This window comes from Seriola dumerili, unplaced genomic scaffold (assembly GCF_002260705.1).
Source record: "Seriola dumerili isolate Sdu_G_001 unplaced genomic scaffold, Sdu_1.0 BDQW01000478.1, whole genome shotgun sequence".
Taxonomy (NCBI): Eukaryota; Metazoa; Chordata; class Actinopteri; order Carangiformes; family Carangidae; genus Seriola; species Seriola dumerili.
The window spans coordinates 4,827,061-4,849,566 of record NW_019174733.1 but is presented as its reverse complement, the minus strand read 5'-3'; the positions used below and the strand labels follow the sequence as shown (position 1 = coordinate 4,849,566).

At 40.0% G+C, this 22,506-nt stretch overlaps 3 protein-coding genes across 3 annotated transcripts; 2 read left to right on the top strand and 1 right to left on the bottom strand.

The window, feature by feature from the left end:
* Positions 1 to 44: 44 nt before the first annotated feature.
* Positions 45 to 8,408, top strand: dis3 (DIS3 homolog, exosome endoribonuclease and 3'-5' exoribonuclease). The gene is made up of 21 exons (XM_022763747.1): positions 45 to 383; positions 879 to 1,036; positions 1,278 to 1,474; positions 1,693 to 1,766; positions 1,951 to 2,118; positions 2,409 to 2,573; positions 2,782 to 2,895; positions 3,274 to 3,411; positions 3,630 to 3,776; positions 3,916 to 4,032; positions 4,131 to 4,232; positions 4,712 to 4,776; positions 5,044 to 5,128; positions 5,273 to 5,400; positions 5,679 to 5,765; positions 5,899 to 6,055; positions 6,722 to 6,936; positions 7,109 to 7,277; positions 7,505 to 7,663; positions 7,739 to 7,861; positions 8,042 to 8,408. Exons 1-21 carry the CDS (start codon positions 165 to 167, stop codon positions 8,108 to 8,110), a joined length of 2,856 nt encoding a protein of 951 aa, XP_022619468.1. The 5' UTR covers positions 45 to 164; the 3' UTR covers positions 8,111 to 8,408.
* Positions 8,409 to 8,789: 381 nt separating this feature from the next.
* bora (bora, aurora kinase A activator) lies at positions 8,790 to 13,207 on the bottom strand. The gene is made up of 12 exons (XM_022763748.1): positions 13,121 to 13,207; positions 12,716 to 12,870; positions 12,425 to 12,531; positions 12,189 to 12,234; positions 11,998 to 12,076; positions 11,806 to 11,850; positions 11,628 to 11,684; positions 11,250 to 11,530; positions 10,806 to 10,968; positions 10,113 to 10,675; positions 9,838 to 9,978; positions 8,790 to 9,573 (listed from the first exon to the last, which is right to left on the bottom strand). Exons 2-12 carry the CDS (start codon positions 12,863 to 12,865, stop codon positions 9,553 to 9,555), a joined length of 1,653 nt encoding a protein of 550 aa, XP_022619469.1. The 5' UTR covers positions 12,866 to 12,870; positions 13,121 to 13,207; the 3' UTR covers positions 8,790 to 9,552.
* A 95-nt stretch (positions 13,208 to 13,302) lies between these two features.
* On the top strand, positions 13,303 to 15,522 carry mzt1 (mitotic spindle organizing protein 1). Its single transcript, XM_022763753.1, has 3 exons — positions 13,303 to 13,595; positions 13,777 to 13,922; positions 14,915 to 15,522. Exons 1-3 carry the CDS (start codon positions 13,544 to 13,546, stop codon positions 14,936 to 14,938), a joined length of 222 nt encoding a protein of 73 aa, XP_022619474.1. The 5' UTR covers positions 13,303 to 13,543; the 3' UTR covers positions 14,939 to 15,522.
* The last annotated feature ends 6,984 nt before the right edge of the window (positions 15,523 to 22,506 follow it).

Here is a 22,506-nt window from a genome sequence, read left to right as displayed (position 1 = left end):
AAACACCTGCATTCTAACTTCAAGATTCTCTCAACCCTGGGAAGCTTTTGTCGACCCACTGAGTTAGTTTACACCTTACACATGGGCAGCTAAGTGCTTGCTTGCTATCAGATGTTGGGGCGAAAAATATCGGGATTTAACCTTTGGAGAATCTTATCGACAAAATGCTGAAGTCTAAAACCTTCGTTAAGAAGACGCGGTCTGGTGGGGTGATGAAGATAGTGCGTGAACATTATCTGAGAGATGATATTTGGTGCGGGAGCGAAGTTTGCACTGTATGCAAACAGGAGTCCACGGTGCTGCAGAAAGACGCGTGTATTGAGAGCAATCTCTGCTCTTATCCTCACTATCTGGTCCCTGACACGAACGTGGTGCTACATCAGGTAAAAAAAAAACAACTTTACTTCCCCGGGATATCAAATTTCATACATGTGCTTGAACAAGTGGGGCAACAATCTGATGTGACGGTTTAGACATCTTGGCATATGAAATTCCAAACACACTGTGTAGGGCCAGTTTTTTCCTTTCATTTATTTTGATAAAACAACATTATACATCTTGTATTATGATAATACACGCGAGCTACAAAGTGGGCTTAACAGACATCATGATATTTGTGGATGAATGAGTAGCACTTATTCTTATTAATATAATGTTAATATTTTCATTCTCACACACCTATATATTCCATGTGTCTTTTTATAACTATAATATCATTATGTTAACCGATTGCATTGGAGGTCTAACATAAATTTAGGCGAAGGTGTGTTATTGACTTAAGGCAATAATAATATCCCATTCATTATTGTCATTATTTTACATCTTACAACAGGTATGATTCTCTTCCACCTTATGTTTACATTTTCTGTCTCCTGCAGATTGACATTTTGGAAGATCCTGTGATCCGTAATGTGATCATCCTTCAGACTGTGCTGCAGGAGGTTCGCCACCGTAGTGCACCAGTCTATAAACGCCTAAAGGACATCATACATGAGAAAGAGAAACACTTCTACACCTTTACCAATGAACACCACAGGTAAAAAGACACCCCTGACTTTCTATTACTGCATCACAACAACTTAATTGCATGATGGTAATATGTAAAAAGTAAAAGCATATAGAAGTAATTAGTGTCAAAATACGTTGGCCAGTTTCACATGGAGATACGACTCACATTCCCCTTCACATAAAGATCTTCTTATTAGACCTCAACTCTATACATTTGTTTTGTGCTTGTTACCCTCACATTTATCCTTATAATGTTTCTGTTCCTCCAGAGAAACATTTATTGAACGTGAACCAGGGGAGACCGCCAATGACCGTAATGACCGTGCAATCCGCATGGCAGCAAAGTGGTACAGCCAGCACTTGAAGACATTTGAGTCGAACACAGATGGGCTCAAGGTGGTCCTCCTCACCAATGACCAAGGGAACAAGCAGAAGGCACAGGAGAGCGGACTGCTGGTGTACAAATGTAATTTGTTCCAGAGGAGTTCAAACTTCCGTGCATCAAGAATACACCTCCCAAAAACATTTTTGAAACTAACCAACCTTGTAACGCACCTTGCAGACACAGGGTTACCATTCATATCCTGATACAACCACTACCTATTCTGTTGGATTCAAGCATTCTCAAACTGCATCACTTATATTTACCACTTTGTAACACGCATTTGTTCATTTACACTCTAGGTGAAGAGTACATCAAGAGTCTGATTGCGAACCTTGAGCTTGTGGATCGTCTAGCATTGTCTAATGATGATAAGGTAAACACAAACATATTTAATTTATTAAATTATAGAGATAAAAGCTATTTCTGGATTAAGGTAAAGTGCGACTGTATGAAGAATTTTTTTCTGTATCTCCTGTTTCCACCCCTACCTTTTCCTTCTTCCCAATCATTCTCTCTCTTTCCTCTTTCCATTGATTCCTTTTTCTTTCCTCCCACAGAATGAGATCACTACCAGTAAGGTGTTATTCCCAGAGCACCTCCCTCTGTCCAGGATCCAAGCAGGAATTAAGAGTGGCTCCTTCCTCCAGGGCACCTTTAGAGCCAGCAGGGACAACTATCTGGAAGCCACAGTCTTTGTCCAAGGAGAGGGGGAAGAGAGCACAGAGGTGTGTGTGTGTGTGTGTGTGTGTGTGTGCCTGCCTGTGTGTGTGCCTGCCTGTGTGTGTGCCTGCCTGTGTGTGTGTGTGTCTGTGTGTGCACACAATTACAATTATCATATGAACAATTATCCAAAATCTGCAAAAAAGGATCTCCCAGACCTCATCAGGGTTTGGGTGAGAATTTGTCATGCTGTTGTGGTAGACTGTGAGGCTTCAGTACAAATTAATTGACTGTCAAAGATAGTAAAGTGCATGCATATGTAAAGCACTGTGTTGTCCCTTCTGCTCGCTACCAGGTTCTCATTCAGGGTCTTCAGAACCTCAATAGAGCAGTGTACCAGGATGTGGTCGCTGTGCAGCTGCTGCCACGGGATCAGTGGGTGGCGCCCTCCTCAGTTGTTCTGCAGGATGAAGGCAAAGCAAAGGACGATAATGCTGAAGAAGAGGAGGAGGAGAAAGCAGTGAGTTGGGGTTTAACTTTAAGGACAATTAGACTGGTTTAGTCACTGCTCACGGTCAAAATATATAAACACTGGAGATGTACTGTATGTGTTGTGCTACTAAAAAAAGAGAACATGATTTTTTTTTGTGTGTGTTATGGTTTTACTGTGAAACCCCGATGAGCACTAGCTCTCTTATTGTCCTTCATGTTCCTGTGTGTTTGAGCAGCTGAAGGTATCGGCAGCTGAGGCAGCCAGGAAACCCACAGGTAAAGTAGTGGGAATCATCAAAAGGAACTGGAGGCCTTTCTGTGGCATGCTCAATGTCTCCCAGATTAAAGAGGTGAGTCGAGACAACTCTATAATCCCATTTGTCATACTCAGTTTATTTTTGCTTGGTGTAAAGATGTGAAGCTGTCCTCGAAATTGGTTTACGTGTTTTACTCAATCCACACTTCACATTGCTGACGTTGGGTCAGAGATACAGGACTGTGAAATTGCTTTAGCAGGAGTTTTGTCCCTTCTGCCATAGCAGCCCATAATAAACTACCTTGTTGATGCTGTTATATGGATGTGTACATATCTATGCTAGTGCATCCCTCTGGGACTATAAAGACTATCTATAAATCTCTGTATACTGCACAGACTGTTCAGCAATTCCTTGTTTCTTACTCTCAGCACTGATCATCCTTTTTCTTTTTTTCTTTTTTTTCTCATTCAGTCAACTCGGCACCTTTTCACCCCAGCAGACCGCCGTATCCCACGCATTCGCATTGAAACACGCCAGGCTGCCACACTGGCAGGCCAGAGGATCATGGTGGCCATCGATGGCTGGCCCAAAGACTCCAGATATCCAAATGTGAGTTTGAACCTCTTCAGACTGTCAAATCTTTGGAACTTACATATCCTCCTGTGAGTGGTTGCTTATCCACTTGCCAAAGTTTGACAGGAAATTGAATTGCTGATGTTCTCTATATTTATATGATGCCACATTTCACTGGCAGGACACATAATGATAAGCACAAAAACACAAAAATTCTGTCCACAGACAGAAGTAATTTTTTTCCTCTTTGTTAGGGTCACTTTGTGCGCAGTCTGGGCAGTGCAGGAGAGAAGGGCACAGAGGAGGAGGTGCTGCTACTGGAGCATGACGTCCCCCACCAAGCCTTCTCTCAGGCTGTGCTCAGTTTCCTTCCTAAGATGCCGTGGGCCATCACACCAGAGGTAACGGGATTCACAGAGTAGTATTCTATCCCAGTTTTGTCAAGCATTTATCAGTGAGACTATCAGTCTATAGTTTGAATGCACATACTGCATGAATAGATCAGTGTGTACAGTATGTTAAACTGGGTGTGTGGTACAGGACATGATGAAGAGAGAGGACCTGAGGCATCTGACAGTGTGCAGTGTGGATCCTCCGGGATGTACAGACATAGACGACGCCCTGCACTGCAGAGAGCTGGAAAATGGAAACCTTGAGGTACACATATTCTACACAAACACGATTCAGGAACAGTAGTATGTTATTAGTCTTTATATTTTACGCGAGTTTCTCTGTCTGCTATTTGTTTGCTGTAGGTGGGGGTCCACATCGCCGACGTCAGTCACTTCATCAGACCTGGCAACGCTCTGGACAAAGAGGCTGCCAGCCGTGGAACCACTGTCTACTTGTGTGGCAAGGTGAGGAGACACAGACACACCCGGTTGAATCTTAATGTTATCACAACATCGGAATTTTAACTTCAGTGCTAGAATTAAATTCGCTGTCAAAAAATGTGACAACAGAGCATAGCTGCAAAAACAAAAAGAGTTGTGTTGCGTTTAGCTCCATAAGCTTTATAATTTATATATTTGTCAAAAGTTGTCTCAGTTAAGGTGAACAGATAAGCTGTTTAGGATGTGGGGGACTGTTTGGCACTTCTCCATATGGTCAGTAATTGACACAATTCTACCATCATGAGCCACATTGCACCAGAGTTACAAGAATTTTGGAAAAGGTGTTTGGGTTGTATCGAAATTTAGGATATTGTGACAGTGAATGTGCTCGATTTTAGTCGTCGATTGTTGACTTGAGAATTTCATCAATTCATGAAAAGCTATTTTGGCTCCAAAAAGCTAAGATAAAGCAAATTGCATGTGTTTGATGTTGTGTCCAACAGAGGATAGACATGGTTCCCGAGCTGCTCAGCTCCAATCTTTGTTCTCTACGCTCCAACGTGGAGAGGTGAGGACTGAACTACATATGAACACAGACACACACACACACACACACACACACACACACATACATACACACACACAGTTGCACAATAACCAGTGTCATTAGTGCTCCAGTTCTTTCCAAAATGTTCTAGTTCTAAAAATGGATGAGTTCAGCGTGCTTTAGTTACAAACTTTAATTATCATGTATCAACATCCATCATCAACCTAAAAGATTTCTATAGTCAAACAGCTGTTTTTGTCATTCTAAATGTTTCTTTTCTTTCTCAAGGCTGGCTTTCTCATGTATCTGGGAGATGAACCACAAGGCCGAAATCCTAAAGACACGGTTCACAAAAAGTGTCATTAACTCCAAGGTACAGTACCAACATGCAGATATACAACCACAGATGGCACATTATTATCAGACTGTTTTCAGGCATGATTTACTGTCCAGGCAATATTGTTATATCATCTTTATTTCCTCTCTATTTTCCCCTCTATCGTGCGACCTGATCCAGGCGTCTCTGACCTATGCTGAGGCCCAGATGAGAATCGATGACACCACCAAGAATGATGATATCATCAAGAGCCTGCGGGGTCTCAACAAACTAGCCAAAATCCTCAAGAGGCAGAGGATAGAGAAAGGGTAGGGATGGGGAGTTGGGAGTAGTTGATGCCACATTCTAATGTTGTGGGCAGAAAACGTTGTTCGCTTTGTGTTTTTACTGTACATGTCTGTACATAGCTCAGTTACTGTCAATATTAAAAACATGCATTCACTGACAACTTCAAATGCAAATCAAAAACATTTGGAAAAGCAGATAGGAGATATGAGGAAAGAAGCAAGGAACAAGTTTAGTTGATCCCAACTCCTGTAACCATTTAACATGAATTACATTCTGTGTTGCATTCGATGTCCCTCAGGGCATTGACGCTGTCATCTTTAGAGGTCCGTTTCCACATGGACAGTGAAACCCACGACCCCATTGACCTCCAGACCAAAGAACTCATGTACGTAACTTCAGAAAGGAGCAGAATCATTTTTTAAACGCTTTTCTCCATAAAATCACATTTTTGTAGTGCATCGCTGTGTGTCATGCTGTGTTGTGGTCATATGTAAATAAACGCATCTCTTGATTATTAGGGAGACGAACTCCATGGTGGAGGAGTTCATGTTGCTGGCCAATATTTCAGTTGCCCAGAAGATTTATGATGAATTTTCAGAGTGTGCTCTGTTGAGGAAACATCCAGCACCGCCGCCATCTAACTATGACATCCTGCTTAAGGCTGCAAAGTCCAAGGTGAGTGAAGACAGATGGTCCTGTGGAAAAAATGCTTTGGTTTTCAAGGGATATGCTTATTTGTTAAGCTAATTTAATTAATTTTCTCTGTTATGAAAAGAGGATGTTGTCCATTAATTGGCAGTAACTTCTGACACACGAAATTTTAGCTGAATAAAAATTTAAGGCAGCATATACTTTTATTTCATAGTTTTAGTGGTCGCAAAGAGACGAAATGCTCTACAGCCGGACTGTACAAAACAAGTTATAGGCACTGATCAAACACCCCAGTAAATCAGGGGTTCTTAACCTGGGGGTCGGGGCCCTGAAGGAAGTCCCAAGACATTTCTGAGTGGTCACAATGTGATGAAAGGTAGAAGAAAGTATATGTATAACTCATGTTTATGTGATCTAATTTCAGCCTTTTACTCCTGAGGCCTCTAAAGCAAATAGACATCAATTTGTTTTAAGGGGTTGCCAGAAAAAAGGTTGAGAACCACCGCAACAGACCATAAAAAAGTCCTGCATAACAGCTCCAAATATAAATAAATATATATAGAGAGCTATATATATTTATTTATATGCAAATATAAATACAATTCTTCAATATAACTACAGAATAATACTCTTCCTTTCTAGTCTAAGTATGTTTAAGGTGTCCAAACGTTTGTTTCTGTGTGTTCCCAGGATGTGGAGATCCACACAGATTCAGCCAAGGCACTGGCTGACTCTCTTGACGGGGCCAAAGTGGATGGCTTCCCGTACTTTAACACGCTACTGCGCATCTTGGCCACTCGCTGCATGATGCAGGCTGTCTATTTTTGTTCTGGCATGGACAGCGACTTCCACCACTATGGCCTTGCTTCACCCATTTATACACACTTCACGTCACCTATCAGGAGGTATGAAAACAGATCTTTACTAAATATGTTGCGTCGGGCCTTTTATAACAAGAGAAATGTGCACACTCTGTCTAACCTCCTTATGTCGTAATATTCCTCCTTTTTTTTTTCCTTGTCTAAACATCTCCCTCCACCCTCCCTCTCAACCATGTTCATCTGCTCCCCTACACAGGTACGCAGATATTATAGTACACCGCCTGCTGGCAGTGGCCATAGGAGCAGACAGCACTTACCCAGATTTGATGGACAAACAAAAGCAGTCAGCCCTCTGCAACAACCTCAACTACAGACATAAAATGGCTCAGTACGCACAGAGGGCATCTGTGGCCTTCCACACACAGGTAAACACATATGGACTCACTGGTTTGATTTAAGTTTGTTTGGGGCTTTTACAGCAAAACACACGGTCCTGAACCATTGTGATATAATTTAGACTGACCTCTACTGAGAATCAACTAAATGTCCACTCTGGTTTGAGTAAAGATAGACTTGCAAATACACACACCCAACACAGTACTACATCATTTACTGCAAATTCACACCGTCAATACAAATCATCTCTTTGCAGCTGTTCTTCAAGAACCGAGGCATACTTAACGAAGAGGGATTCGTTCTGTTTGTGAGGAAGAACGCCATCATTGTGCTCATCCCAAAGTTTGGCTTGGAGGGAACAGTGTTCTTTGACACCAAAGACAAAACCATCCCAAACCTTGTTTTTGACGAAGAGGTATAAACACTTAAACACAATTCATTTCATGTTACGGAGAACAGTGTTTAAAATCTCTCTTCTGCATGTGTTTAGGGCCCCACTCTGAACATAGAGCAGCACACCTTCCACATATTTGACAAGGTGAAGGTCACAATCAGCCTGGACGACTCCAATATTCAGCACCAGAAGATCCGCATGGCTCTGATAGACCCTGTGGTAAGGACTGACTGTTTTACTGCTTTACCACTGGTACCGTTATAGCTGCCTTTTATTTCTCACAACTCCTGTTGTGCAGATCAATTGCAGTATTTACAACAATTTTGAATGGAAGGTTTGTCCTTAGAAGAAAATTCATCTTCTTCAGCATATTCTAGAGGTTAATTGTCTTTATTTTAGATCCCTGGTGTGAGTGTTCCAGCCCCAGATGTTGAACCACAGGCCAAGAAACCAAAACTGGACCGCTGACGCAAGAAGCAGCAGAGTAATTCACCCAAACCATCAGCTGATTTTCCAGATGAAGAAATCTTACAAGTCTATAAAAGAGACAGTTTGGACTCTTTAATGAACAGACACAATTTACTCTTAGAGCAAGTATGCCCATTTTAATACATCTACCACAGTTAGACCACTCTGCTCTTATACATGTCATTTTATATGATTTAAAACACTTGCCGACACAAGGTGCAAGTTAGAAATGCAGTATAACTTGTCCAACAACAGTGAAGTAGGCAACTCAATCATTAAAGTGTTTTTTTTTAACTTATATGGTTCTGTTTGGTTTGTCAGCCCAGCATGAATCTTGACTGAAAATGTTTCATAAGAACTGAGTCAGCTGTTCACAGCCTTGTTTGCTACACAGAGTTAAAAATTATGTACAAAATGAGTATCACAGTTTTCTTGCTATCAATTCAAAGTTGAAACTCAGGTTCATCACCTCCACTCAAATGATTTAGTCCTACTGAATAAAAATCTTAGAATTCTGAAAAATCATATACTGTATAAATACTATTTAAAATCTCACTGACATTTTGGTGAAATGTCATTTGAACAGAATTGTGAATCACAATATTGAGAATTGTCACAACAAAAATAAACATTGTAGAAACACCCAGGTCAAAAATAAACAGTGTTCTCAAGTCAAACATAGAATTCAAGTTAATTTAATGTGACAACGATCCAGCCCATGCTTTAAGTATAGAAAAATTGTTTTTTTAAAAAAAAAAAAAAATGGCTCAATCAGCTTTTAATTTACAAGTGGCATTATTCAGTGAGTCTTACTTTGGAATAAATATTCTAACAGTCCAAGTAAGATGCACAAATAACCAGAATTATAACAATTCTTACTCATTCAATAAAAGAAAAAAAAGCTCTTGTCATATAAAAACATCATGATAAACAGTTTTATAAAAACAGATACAGTACAAATCCGATGTCACCTGAAAGTCAGGATCTATCAGGTCGATCATGTCAGCACCAAGATAAATTGAAATTATGGCATTAGTATCAATACAGCATTCCAGGAGGTTACTGTTGTGCAAGTTCAATACAGAAATTACTTTTTTTCTTACCCCTTACCACACCAGTATACTTGGTTTTTAGAATTGTAGATTTTTAAGTGTATTACAATAGGACTAAGATGTGCTACAGGTTAGTCTTCTCCCTTCCAACCTGCGATAAAACATACTGTGGTAAAGCATTTGCCTTCAGTCAGGCAACTTGAACCTAAACAGAACTAATAACCACTTCACTTCTGTCCATAGTTCATTAACAGTTGACCCCTTTCACCCTAACCAAATTCATTTGACATAAAAGCTTCAAACATAGTGTAAACTTTGTTACATTTCATTGCAAAATTATCACGGTAAGCTTCCACTGGAAGAGGCGTCCCTTTAAATACATCAGGCGGCTCAGTGGTGAGGATAAAATACCTGAAAAATAAGACATGTAGTTTTAGTCAGATGAAAATAAAGACTTTGAAGCTGATATCGTTTTCTCAGCATGCACTATACTGTTAGCTAAGTCTGCATGATACCTAAAGATAGTAATGCATTTTAAACAGACAGGTTACAAATTAAAAGGAAAAACCAACGAAACATCTTATGTGGTGTCTCAGGAACAGCTTCAGCGCATTGGCATTGATTCTACAAGTTACAAGCACAACCCTGTGTGTGTGAGTAAAGTGTTAACAGTACCTTCATTTTACTGTGTCTAGTGAGTTGAAAGGCTTCCTCTGCCAAGTTTGAACTGAAGGATTCTTTGCTGTGACAATCTGAGCTGAGGCCATCAATAAGACTGGCGGTGCCTGCTGATGTGGTGTTGTACCCACTGTCCACCTGAACAAACGTAAAAAGCAGTCCATTAGAGATATTCAAATGGACAATGTGAAATTATCAACAAGACAAACTTGAATCCATTTATATAAGAGTGAGTTAAATATACAGTGAAGTAGGACACTGCTCACACAGACCTGCATGCTTGAATCGTAGCGTATGCTGCTTCCCTCTGCCAGAATAGAAACAAACATCTGAGAGCTTTCTGTTACTGACACATTGACCATGCGAGAGCTGGTAAGCTGTTCTGAAAGCCCTCCCGCTTCCTCCTCTTCATCCTCCAACCTCACTTCTACAAATATCTCCTTGCCCTCCTCCATTTTCACCGGTTCCATAGGATCCAGGCTATTTCTCTCAGTGTTAGTGGGGTGAGCGTCCTGGGCCAGGGGTGACGATGGATCTAGCTCCATAGAAGGGAGAGAAGAGGAGTAGGAGGGGAGTGGGTCCTCAGCCTCCTGATGGTCTTGGAGCTTAGGGTTGAGGATGGGGGAGATGAGCGGAGGGGAGGCCCAGTAGCGAACTCTGGGCCTGGGCTTGGGTCTGGCATTGTGCTGGGGCTCGCTGTAACAATGGAGCTGGTGTGGGGAGCAGTTACGAATGGGAGAGCAACCCTCGACAAATGGACTCTCATTGAAGGAAGTGACATCTATGTCCAGGGGGGCACCACGTGGAGTCAAATTACTCGGCTGCTTCCTCTCAGCTAAAGAACACAGATTCAATTTGAAGTTGAAATTAGTTAATATCACCAGTGTCTTATAAAAACTTTTTAATTTCTGCTTTTATTTTGGATATTACAAATTTTGGTGCGAGTTACAAAACAAATAGCCTACCTGAGCCTATGGGTGTGCGTGCTGTATGTGCAACAATAGGTGAAATTGTGGGGGAGATGAGGCCTGCAGGAGACGACTTATCAGGGAACATAGGGCTACTGATGCTGCCAAGGCTGCAGTCCCGGAAGCAGCCATGCTGGATGGGGCTGGACGAGAACTGACCCTATAGTTAAGACAATGCAAATACATTTTAGTTTAACAGTGTATCCATTAATGTAACTTAAATGAACAGTTTTATCAAAATATGAAAAAAACCTGAAATTTAAAAGATGCATCATGACACATATGGAAATTCACAACATTGAAATTAAAGATAGTGTCCAAAAAAGTGGTCTCAGACTCTTGGACCCCACTGTATATCCACACAGACATTGTGCTTTAAAATTCACACACCAAGGGTATGGCAAAAAAAAATCATCATTTGAATCACACTTGTCCACTCACCGTGGAGGGAGTTGGAGCCGACACACCACAGGATAAAGGGGAGGAAAAGATAGATGATATAGCTTCTCCCTCAGAACCTTCAACCCGTCCTACAGCTTCCTCTCCTTGGGTTAGAGAAGACCTCTCCTGCCTGACATGGCTTCTCTCTGGGCTTGGTGGGCTGGAGCTGTCAGAGCCACTGTAACTGCCCTGGCCATCAAGGAAGAGTTTTCGTCTTAAGGAGGAGGAACTGAGACTCTCCTGCATAGCATCACACGCTTCCTCGCAGCGGTAATATTCGCCTGAGGAGAGGGAAGAAACAGACAAACATCATGATTTGATGGTAGACTACTCTGTCATATTCTGATTTGGTTGTGCTGGCATTTATTAGAGGCTTACCTAGTACTTTCTCCAAATCAAAAGCCAAAGGCAATGAAAGAGTTGTCTGACAAGCAACTGTACAACAAACATAATAAAGAGAGATTACAAATAAGTTAGAGAGCAGTTCAGGGACGAAGAAGAGATGGGGCACTGTTTGCAGAAAATAATGTGGAACCCTTTCAAAGAACACACCAACCTGAGATTTTTTCTGGCTCTTCCGCAATCATTGCAGACATATAACCTACAAAGTGCAAACATAAAAAATTTTAAAATGTACAAAAACACAATACAAACACAATATGAAACTTTAAGGCAAATACCAGGAGGCAAATTTGATTATAAAAGACTTCCAGGGGTTAAAAAGTAATATAAACAGTAAGATACTTACTTTTCTTACAGATCTGAGGGGCTTTACGAGAGTTTGGTGCTGCCCAGGGGGACGGCACAATGGCTCCTTTGGTGAAAAACTTTATTGGGAGACACATAAATGACACAGATACAAAATGAATCAATAAATCATTAAAAAGTTAACTTTCCTATCATTACACCATATAATTAGATTGAATTTAAATCCAGTACCTGCTCGATAGCATTCTGACGCTTTTCCTCAATGTCAGAATCTGTCCTAGATGTTTCAAAGAAAGATAAAATGTTTAGTCACTTAAATTCCCTGCCATCTTTAATCTAATTTAACATAAATAAAATGTGACTTGACTTTCTCTTCAAAAAATCATCAAAGTATGTAATTTGCCTAGGGGTGACCAAACTTTTGCATACAACCCTATCTACCATGGCTTTTGTGTTTCAGCACATACCTTGTCTGGCTTAGGTAAAAAGACTGTCGCTGGATTTCCTCTGGGTCTATGTGTACTGGAAGAAGACTGGCCATTTCATCAATTGACCAGTTAAACTTGGGTGGAGTCTGGGGGGCAGACAGATGAGGAAGTGAATAAAAGACTACATACAGAATTCAACAGAGCAAAGCTTGTGGGCATAAAACAGCGTTTAGGCAGGCAGAAACAGGTGTGTGTCTGTGTCACAAAGAAGTAGGTCTAAAAGATTTGAGGTGATAAGTGCAAGGTGATAAGTTGTTTGTTCAGACTTACAGCTTTACAAGACTTGGACTTAAAGACAGATGGGCTTGGCACCAGGGGTTCACGGAGGTGGTGGTAGTCATTAGGACTTTCAAAGGGATTTCTTATGGAAGGCCTGCCTGGAGTCTCTGGGGTGATCTGTAGCTCAACATGGTCCCCCATCTTAGCTGACAACAAGATAAAGCAAATTTCAGGGATAAAATTTGTCAAACATAATAACATAACTCAAACGGCAGCCTGTACTTTGTTAGTTTGGCGTGTTAACTGCATTGCTTCCCCTGTTTCTATAGCGTTAACGAGCTTGCTGGCTATTGTAGAAGGAAGGTGCTAACAGTGTTACGTTACACAACACTTTACTTAAAAATGAAACGCACATTTAAATATTAACTACATACATATTTCATTGTTGGTACTTACAACTGTTAATGATCCAGGACTGTGGGCACACAACTAAAAAACAACCTTCATAGAGGAGTCATCAAACAACCAGCTGCGATAGAGAGGTTCAAACGTTTATTTCAATTTCGCCCACAGGACCCGCTAGCCAATAGAAATGCCACAGGAAGTTCTTGGGAACCAATCGGAACAAAAATCCATGTCGTCACTTCCTCTGTCACATTCGCTGCTGAGTTTACCAGGCTAGGTAGCTAACTAGCTGCTAATGTCCATTTATGATTTCTGATATTTGGAGATCTTTTGTAAAATGAATACGAAACGTTTAAGGTCTGGCTGAACCCATTGTAGTAACTCACCAGTCTTGTATCGAGCCAGAGACCTCTTCAAGTCTTATTTGTTAGCCACCTGCTAGCAAGCATTGGCTAACTATATTCATACAACACCATGGCAAGTGCAGCAAATACAAACCTAAACGCCGTCCGGGAGACAATGGAGGGTAAATATACATTTTTGTTTGATATATCTGTAAAAATAATTTGTAATTCTGCTGCAAATAAAATGGCTTTTCTAAACATCTAACCTATTGTTTGCTAACAAATTCTGTAAGAGGTGCAGCAGTCAAGTTTTTAAACGAGAAAATCTAAATAGCTTCAACATGTCCCTTTTTCCTACAACAGCGCTGCTAGAGATCTCCAGGTTGCTGAATACTGGTTTGGACATGGAGTCTCTGTCCATATGTGTGAGACTTTGCGAGCAGGGCATCAATCCAGAAGCCCTGTCTGCTGTCATCAAGGAACTGCGTAAAGCTTCTGAGTCCCTCAAGGTACAGAAACACGCTCCAAAATATTTCATATTATTAGAGAGAATGATTTGCAGGTGGGCACTGAGGTCATTTAAAATCCTGCGTGGAGTCAATTTTCCACCATTCAGTTGAGACCTGCTGAGAAAATATGTCAGCTCAAACTGGTGTCTTAAATTGTCTTTTATTTTGTCTAATTTGCAGTTACATATAGAAAAGAAAACAGAGTATCCATACATTTGAGCAGCTGTTGCTTGCTATCTCTTATAGGATAAGTTTTTACTAATCACTAGAGGGGAAATAAGAGTGTTCCTGCAACACAAAGGCAGCCATAGGTACAGAAAAATAGAGAAAGTAAAAATAGTTCATGAGAAGTATCTAAAATGGAAATAAGAATAGAAACTATTTAGCAATTATATAACAAGTGAATGACAAGGTAAGCAATGAATGGTTAACATAACTAATAGTGCAGTAGTGTCATAGTGATGTGTTTAGTAGAAGCAAAGTGTGGTATATGTAAGAGCATATTTACTCCTGAAACATAATATCTGTTTTGTGCTTGACAAAATGAGAAGATAATATTTGTGACATGGGGCTTACATCGTCTGAGGGACTGAACCACAAAGGGAACATTTCAATCATTATCAAGAGACATCTGCTAGTAAGGGAGTATCTTGTTCCCTCTTGTCCAGACAAGAGAAAAGGTTGTCATCACAGAGAGTGTGCAAAAATTAAAACATGTACACTGTGAGTCCCTAATATTTGTTTCAGTGAAGCATTTGCGTTTTTCACACTTATCATACTCCCGGGTATGCTTTGCCTCCCACTAATTTTACCTCAATTTTACACATATTTCACAATTTTGTTTTGTCCTGTTAATTGTTGAAGCCCACCCATAAAACAGGTGTAATTTGATTATTAAAAAAAAAAAAAAAAAAAAAAAAAACACAACAATGATCCAATTATGAATCACTTTGTTGCATCACCACAGAATACCACTATATTTTCTCTTTCAGGCTTCTGAAAACTGTGCAAACTGAAGATGAAAACCGATCACCTCAGTTTGGGACATTTAATGGAATCATGCCATGTTCCAGGGTCTGTACTTGGTGTGGGCTCATCAGCCAATCAGATTTGTGTTTGTGTTGGCGGTCTGTCATCTGCACCTTCCTCGGTGACAAACATGCTCCACTCTGTGCTTCGACTTGTGTCTGGGTTTTGTGCAGCGGTATCAGCCTCAGTCCTCTTTCTAAACACAAGTTTTCTCCAGACATGAGGGCACACTCAGCCTTTCTGCCTCAAGTTTAGGGTTGCTCCAAGTTTCTCCTACCACCATTTGTGAAGTCTAAGTTCAGAGTGCTTCTCATCCTGCCTTAATTTAAGATTTTTTTTTAAATGTCTGTCATTTGTTAAGATTTTTTTTTAATTTTGTGTAAGCATAAAGCATTTTCCAACTTAATCCTTTTGCTATTTCCGTTGTCAATGTAACCATCAATGATGGAATGACGTCTAAATTAAAATGTTGCAGTCAGTGCCCACCAGGTGGTGTTGTGTCATCCTTATTTCAATTGAGGGTGTAGGTCTTCTTTGGGTCTTCGATTCTAAATGTGCAAGTTTCCTTTTTCATGAGTTTACCTGATACTGTTGTTTAAGATCAATTAAATACTGTGATTTTATCAGATATTTTTTAAATTCACATTTTCCTTATTAATTTGTGCTTTTTGTCTTGTCTTGGTCCCATTTAGAATAGAACGCAGCACAGCATTTTTTTCCTAATGATATTCTTACAGGCCTCTTGTTATTAAAAGCTGAACTTTCTGAAGCATTTTACAAAGGAAATGTTATTTCCTCTCACACTAGGTGAAAGGGGCAAATATATTGGTTGATCGTTGCACAATACAATACAAAAACTGACCCTGCAGGAGTGATCACATTCAGTCGACATACTTTACAAAAGGCATGACCAAGGGTCATTCATTACAGCAGGGTGTCCTGAAATCTTGGCCCCCATATGACTGTACTCTATCCACAAAAAAGTATTTGATATATATACTGCAAACTTGACAAAAAAAATATGTCTTTGAGCAACCAGAAATTAAGGCCCTATATCATGTATCTAACCACACAGAGCATTGTTTTGTTTCTCCACTGTCTGTAAAATAGCTCTATTCATCTTCTAGACGAGGGAAAATGCTGAGAGCACAGAACATTCCTCCACAGGCCAATATAAAGGCTAGAAGCGACCTCTCATCCACACAGGCTTGTATTATGTCTGTGTGTGTGTGTCCCTCAATGTGTGTGAGTTTAGGTGTTCATGCAGCGCTGTAGATGTCTACAAATGAGTAGCCCCTAAGCCATCTGACGGTAACGCCTCACCCCTCACAGGAACACCACAGAGAAAGCCGGCGAGTGAGCAGGAGAGTGTGTGTGCGTAAGCACTTCTGTCTTCCTCTGCTTTGTCTCGCCATCTTGACTGACAGGCTGTGAGTCTAAATCTCTGTACTGCTGCTTTGATCTCTTAACACAGTGTCTCTCTGTTCCTCAATACCAGCATCGTGTTAGCCAAGTATGAGAGGCATACAGATACGGTGCAGTGGCTCTCCTTGATAGCCCATAAGCTTAAACAACCTCTGGCCTCCGTGGGGGGTGAGTTGCATGAGATGTTGATGGGGGAGACCCACATTGAGAATCCTTTTCTTTTACAAAGGAAAAGAGTTATGCATGGCTTGATTGGCTACTGTGGGCGTGAGATTCAGGATGCATTGCTCTCTGTTTGATGTGTTTGAAGGGTTTCTCCTGATCCAAACCGGCTACTTTGATCTCTGTAAAACAAAATATTCCCAAATCCCATAGTCCTGACTGAGAGATTAGCGTCCATATATGCATAAACATCTAAGAGGTGTTCAACTAGGGCACTGGTCAGGTCACATGACTGTATAAACTTAAGAGGCAAGCAGGTCTTCACATCAGAACTTCTGAAGGTGTTTATGTTTGTATGTCTGATAATTATCCAGGCCGAGGATTATTTTTCTGATAAATGAGGGCAGTCTCATTTAAAAGTGAAAGATCTATGTGTTGCAATTATGGTTCAGTTGTGTGCAGTGGATATTATGAAAATAATTAGACTGGACTGATTAGAAGTTCTTTATGTATAAGGAAGGATGGTCTGTTGATGTTTGTACAAACCTAAATTACACACATATTGTCTCCTGAAAACATTGAGAGCCTTATGTGAAGCCAAGTTTAACTAAAAGTCAAACATCTCTATGTGCAGTTATGTTTAGGTCACTAATTACCATTAGCCAACACGTAGGTTTAATGGTCTCTCTGTAGAGACGAGGCTTTGTTTGTTTGTTATGTCTATTTCATGTTTTATTGTTGCTTATAAGATTATTTCAGGGCTAGATTTTTTTCTGATAAATTATTCTGGTTGGATAATTATCGAGTTGTGTTTTAAGAAGGGAACTTTTTTGTTGCAGATCTTATTTATATAGTTTGGAACAGGAGTCAAAGTTCTTTGTTTATAATCAACATTATACCTAAGAAGTTATGTTCTTGTCTGATAAAAGTTTTCCCCCATCTCTTATATGTCCATGTGGGCTCGCCACTAGACAAACTACACAGTGGTGGAAAGTAACTCAGAATATCTACTCAGGTACCAAGTTCGGTTCAAAGGTACTTCCACTTCACTTCAGTATTTTAATTGTATGCTGCTTCTACTGCTACTTCTGTATATTTCTACTCCACCATTTTTCACAGGGGAATATTGCACTATTTACTACATTCATCTCACAGCTATAGTTATTTTGCTGATTAAGAGTTTAAAAAACATTAATATGTATATAAATACAATGCATTGATATACACTAGAATTAACCACTAAACAGAACAAAAAATACATTTAAAAATGCTGCTTACATATTAATGCATCAGCACCAATAATATTGATTATTAGTTAATAATTTAACAATGTCAGAAGCCCTTTAATCTGAATACTGAAGTTGGTAATATATACATACTTTAACTTAAAGGGATAATGCCAGTTTCATGACAATGTCTTTCTTAAGTCTGCTAACATTAGCTGCCATCAGCGATTGGTCATACCAGACCGGTGAAGGCACAGCAAAACACCGAAACTATTAAACAGACCCTTCAGCTTTCATTTGTTTTCCTTTCAAAAGGAAGGTCTTGTCATTTCTTCTTTTAAAGTTATCTAGTACCACTTGAAATAATATTTTGATGGCAGAACTTTTGCTTGTAGTGGGCTATTTTTACATTGTGGTATTTCTACTTTTATTTAAATAAAGAATTTGAATACTTCTACCACTGACTGAAATGGCATAACTGACTACCATATCTAACTCCAATACCCTTTTACCCATTTATTGACACCATATAACAGTGTACATTCTGAAGAGATCATACTTATAGATCTGTATTCTCACACCGAACTGACTAATTTATTAATATTTCTGTAACTGATTGAGCCTGTCTGGACCTCATCCCTCAGTAATGTGAAGCTTCACTGGCTGTATTTGCCCTAAGAGGAGTTCTGTGACCTTGTTAGAGCTCACTCCAATACACTACCCTTGATTAAATACAGGCCACACTTTTACACTGTAAGATTATACTATTTAGGTCCCAATTAAATTCATAGGAAGGAAATTGGATCATAAACTCTTTACAGGATCGTTAACAATCATTAGACAGGATAATGGCATGGCAATCAAAATATGTTAAAAAAAACTTCCAAAGTCTTTTGGTGACTTTGTTGTTTTTGGACATTTTCCAAGCAGATTAATCTAGAATTGATTGATTTACAGTTGTAATTAGCTGTCTTCTGCATAGATGCATAATAATCATATATTTCCCTGCTTGTTTTAAGGCATTAATTGGTTTCATTAACAAAAGCAGTTAATTGAATAACAATTAACAAGTTGGTGATGGCATCAACACAGTGCGTGCAAACTCCCTTGTGTTTTCCCTATGATGATAATGAAACCACCTTTTTATCAGATTGGAATTTTGTGTGTTGGACTATGTAATGACTAATATGATATTGGGCTTATTAGTTTATTCGAGTGGCTCACTGAGGCGTTAAGCTGGTATTGAACATGTTGTGTTTAACAGGTAGGCACCATATGCTGCCTTAATCAGACATTGGAATCACATTTGGTTGTTAAATTGTCTTCTAATAAAAGCAGGTAGTAAAACAACTTGAGCTAATTCAATTTCAGGCGAGTTTGGGTGCAGTGAACAGCTGTTCATATTTGTTGAATTGTTTTAGCGTTCCCTCTCTTGTTTTGTTTTTCTTTTCTTTTTTTTTTTAGGTTTAACTTCAACAGCCTGTTTGTTCCTCAACTTTTCTTGTAGAAAATAGAGATGGAGGGTGGACTAGCTGTCCACTCTCCTTAAAAGAAGACAATACCAGGCATATTGTAGTGACAGCTTGCATTGTGTGTGTGTGTGTGTGTGTGTGTGTGAGTGAGTGTGTGAGAGAGAGAGAGAGAGAGAGAGAGAGAGAGAGGGAAAGAAAGGACAGGAGAGAGAGTATGAGTGTGTGTATGTAAGAAAAACAGAAAAAAATATAGAGTGTGTGTGTGTGTGTGTGCATGTGTGTTACAGTGACAGCTTGTATTCTCCATGATTAATGATGTGCTGTGTGACTTGATAAGTGCTTCGGAGGACCAACGCTTGTTTCAATTAGACCTTGTGAAGGTCGCGACGCCGCGCCGGCCTCTCATTATCATATCCATAATCAATCCACATTATCATAGGGGAATGTGGAATGGATGTGTGATATCTTGGTCATACACACACACACCCATACAGAGATGAGCACACACAAAGGGACACCTAATCACATACCAAAACACAATGACATACTCTCTCACTCACAAGAGCACACACACACCCTTCACTCCAAGTTGATTTGAATCATAACAGTGGCTGTCGGAACGGATTGTCTGTTCAGATTAAGAGTGTGTTTCTGAGAATTAAGCAGCGTTGATGGTGGTGGCATTTCAGATCCCCTCTGCAGGCACAAATGCCAAAACATCATTCTGTGACCCCCACCCCACCCCCCCTCCCCTCTCTCTCACACAACCACATATACGACCTCATGCACACACACACACGCACACACACACTTAACCAGTACCCTGGGGCATTTTTAATAGAGGCGAAGTGATTCGTATGTTTTTACTCCTCTAATGAGAACAGATTGAGTGGTATTTACACTTCATCGGCTGATCTAACCACCTACACATTTCCCTCATGCTTCTGCTGCTCACTGGCCAAAACAGACATGTGGAAAGGACCAGAGCTTGGCTTTCAAACAGCAACACAACATGAACATTATCTTTGTTTCTTTGGCTCATGATGCCTCTATGGCAAGATAAATATGAACTGTTAAAACAGAACAGAAAACTGCAGCCAGATTTAATCTCTTTAAGGACGTTGTGTGTATTTGTCTCAAACAGTAAAAATGATAAAGAAAGGTGTCTGAAACTAGATTCAAATCTCTGGCATAGAGAGCGACCCATTTGGGATGTGACTGTTGGTTCCCAGTGAATCTTTAATTTATTCAGTCAGTCTGCCTAAAATAAAAAAAGACAAACACAGGTCATCTATTTCCTCCAAGAATATATTAGCTAATGTAGGCTATATGATACAATAACATGACTTGAGGCAAATGTTGGAGATTAAAACACAGAATCACACTGTACTGAAGCAATTAGAGGAATCAAAGAAGTTATAAAATATTAATTAGCTCAGTAATATGTAGCAAAGGGAGAATCTTCCCAGGTGGTCAAGATAGATGGTTTGCAAAGTCTAAGGAAAAGGGCATTAAAGCACAAAAAGATCCTACTCCACTAATTTAACATTCGACTCCAATAACATTGTCAGACTCATGATGGACGGTTTAAAAAAAGGATCAAAACTGATGCTGTACAATCAGAGATATCTTTTTTTAATTCCATGATTTGTACATCATGTCAAAATCTGGGGGGCTATGTTACCCACAATGCAAACCTCTAAGAGCTTGGTCAGAGATTCAGGTGTTTTCTGCTAGTAGCTAGCAGCTAATGTAGCCTCGAGCTGCTATCCTGGAACAGGATGAAGGGCAGGCAACAAAGATCAGGTGAGCTGACCTCTTTCTAGCTCCACAAACCCCACATTTTTTCATTTTCAAACTTGTAGTCTTCAGATCCAACCATCGCTGCCTATAGTGACTTCACAGAGGTCATCTTTAGTATTACCCGGTTTAAGTAGGGATTTGTTTCTTTCTTCACCTCTGTATCACATATTATGTTGTTACATTTCAGTCACTGGAGAGATTTTACATCAAGTATCAGGTCATTGTTTCATTTCAGCAGACTTCAAGCACAATAGCTGCTGTATGAATTAAACCTATGACCTTCCTGTTGTGAGACAAAGTCACTTCCCACCAGGGCATCCTGCAACCTACAATAACTGGGTTATCTTTAACACTGCAGTTGCTTTCATCTCGGATGGATGAAATAAAATGGGGAAAAAAGGTTGTAATCACAAATTATTTTTTCGGCATATTGTTCATCAGGTCCTTGTTTACGTATATTCATAGTTCATAGTACCAATATCGGTAAATCTATTATCAGATGGTGCCATAACCTTTAAAAGTTGCAAAGCTCTGGCCTGGGAGGTTAAAGCCGAACATTTCACTGCTTATTAAACAGTTTAAGGTGGGAATTTACAATATGAATCAGCTCTGCTTAACACTGATGGCTTTATTGGTGTATTTTCTACAGATGGAGAAAGAGAGTCGTGACATTTCTTTTTGGCAAGGAAAAGGCCATACTCAGCAGGAGTTATCAAAGGCAAAAAGTGAAAAGTTCGAGTTAGCTATCTCTCTCTCTCTCTCCCTCTCTCTCTCTCTTCCCCTGGAGATACTCATGTTAAGCATAATTAAGCAGATTTGATTAGCATCAAGCCTGGCTTCCTCTCTTGACTTTTAATGAATGTAAATCTACCATCTACATCCTAAAGATTAATTTCTGCCAATTAAAAAACACAAGAGGGCTTATTGGAGAGGGGGGGGGGGGTGGAGGAAAAGAGTGTTAAAGTCCTTTGAGTTGGAGTACAGTCGGAGTTTTATCCTCTTCCCCCTTGTCTTATGGTGAGATGGTCTCTGGAGATCTGTGTCTCTCTCTCTCCCTCACGACTAAGATCATTATCAGCACAATGTTCCGTGAAAGCCACTTTGAAAGGACTGCGAGCACCATATGTAAATGATGGGAGTGTGTGTCTGAGTTCGTGCGTGTGTGTGTATGTGTGTGTGTGTGGATTGGGTGAGGTAGTCATATGGGGAACAGGTAAAGGGGTCAATTTGTCAAACCAAGGTTACCCCCCCACCCACCCCCACCCCTTTTGAGCTTTTGCACAGGTTACAGTCTTTCTGGATCCTTCACATTCAAATTCAGGTTCAGATTTATACTGATTCAAGAACATGAAGGTATGGAAAGCAAACAACATGAAATTAATGACAAAACAATGGCACAAAGCAGGAATGATGTGCAACATAAATTACTTGGACAAAGGTACAACATCCTCTAAAACGGCACCTGTT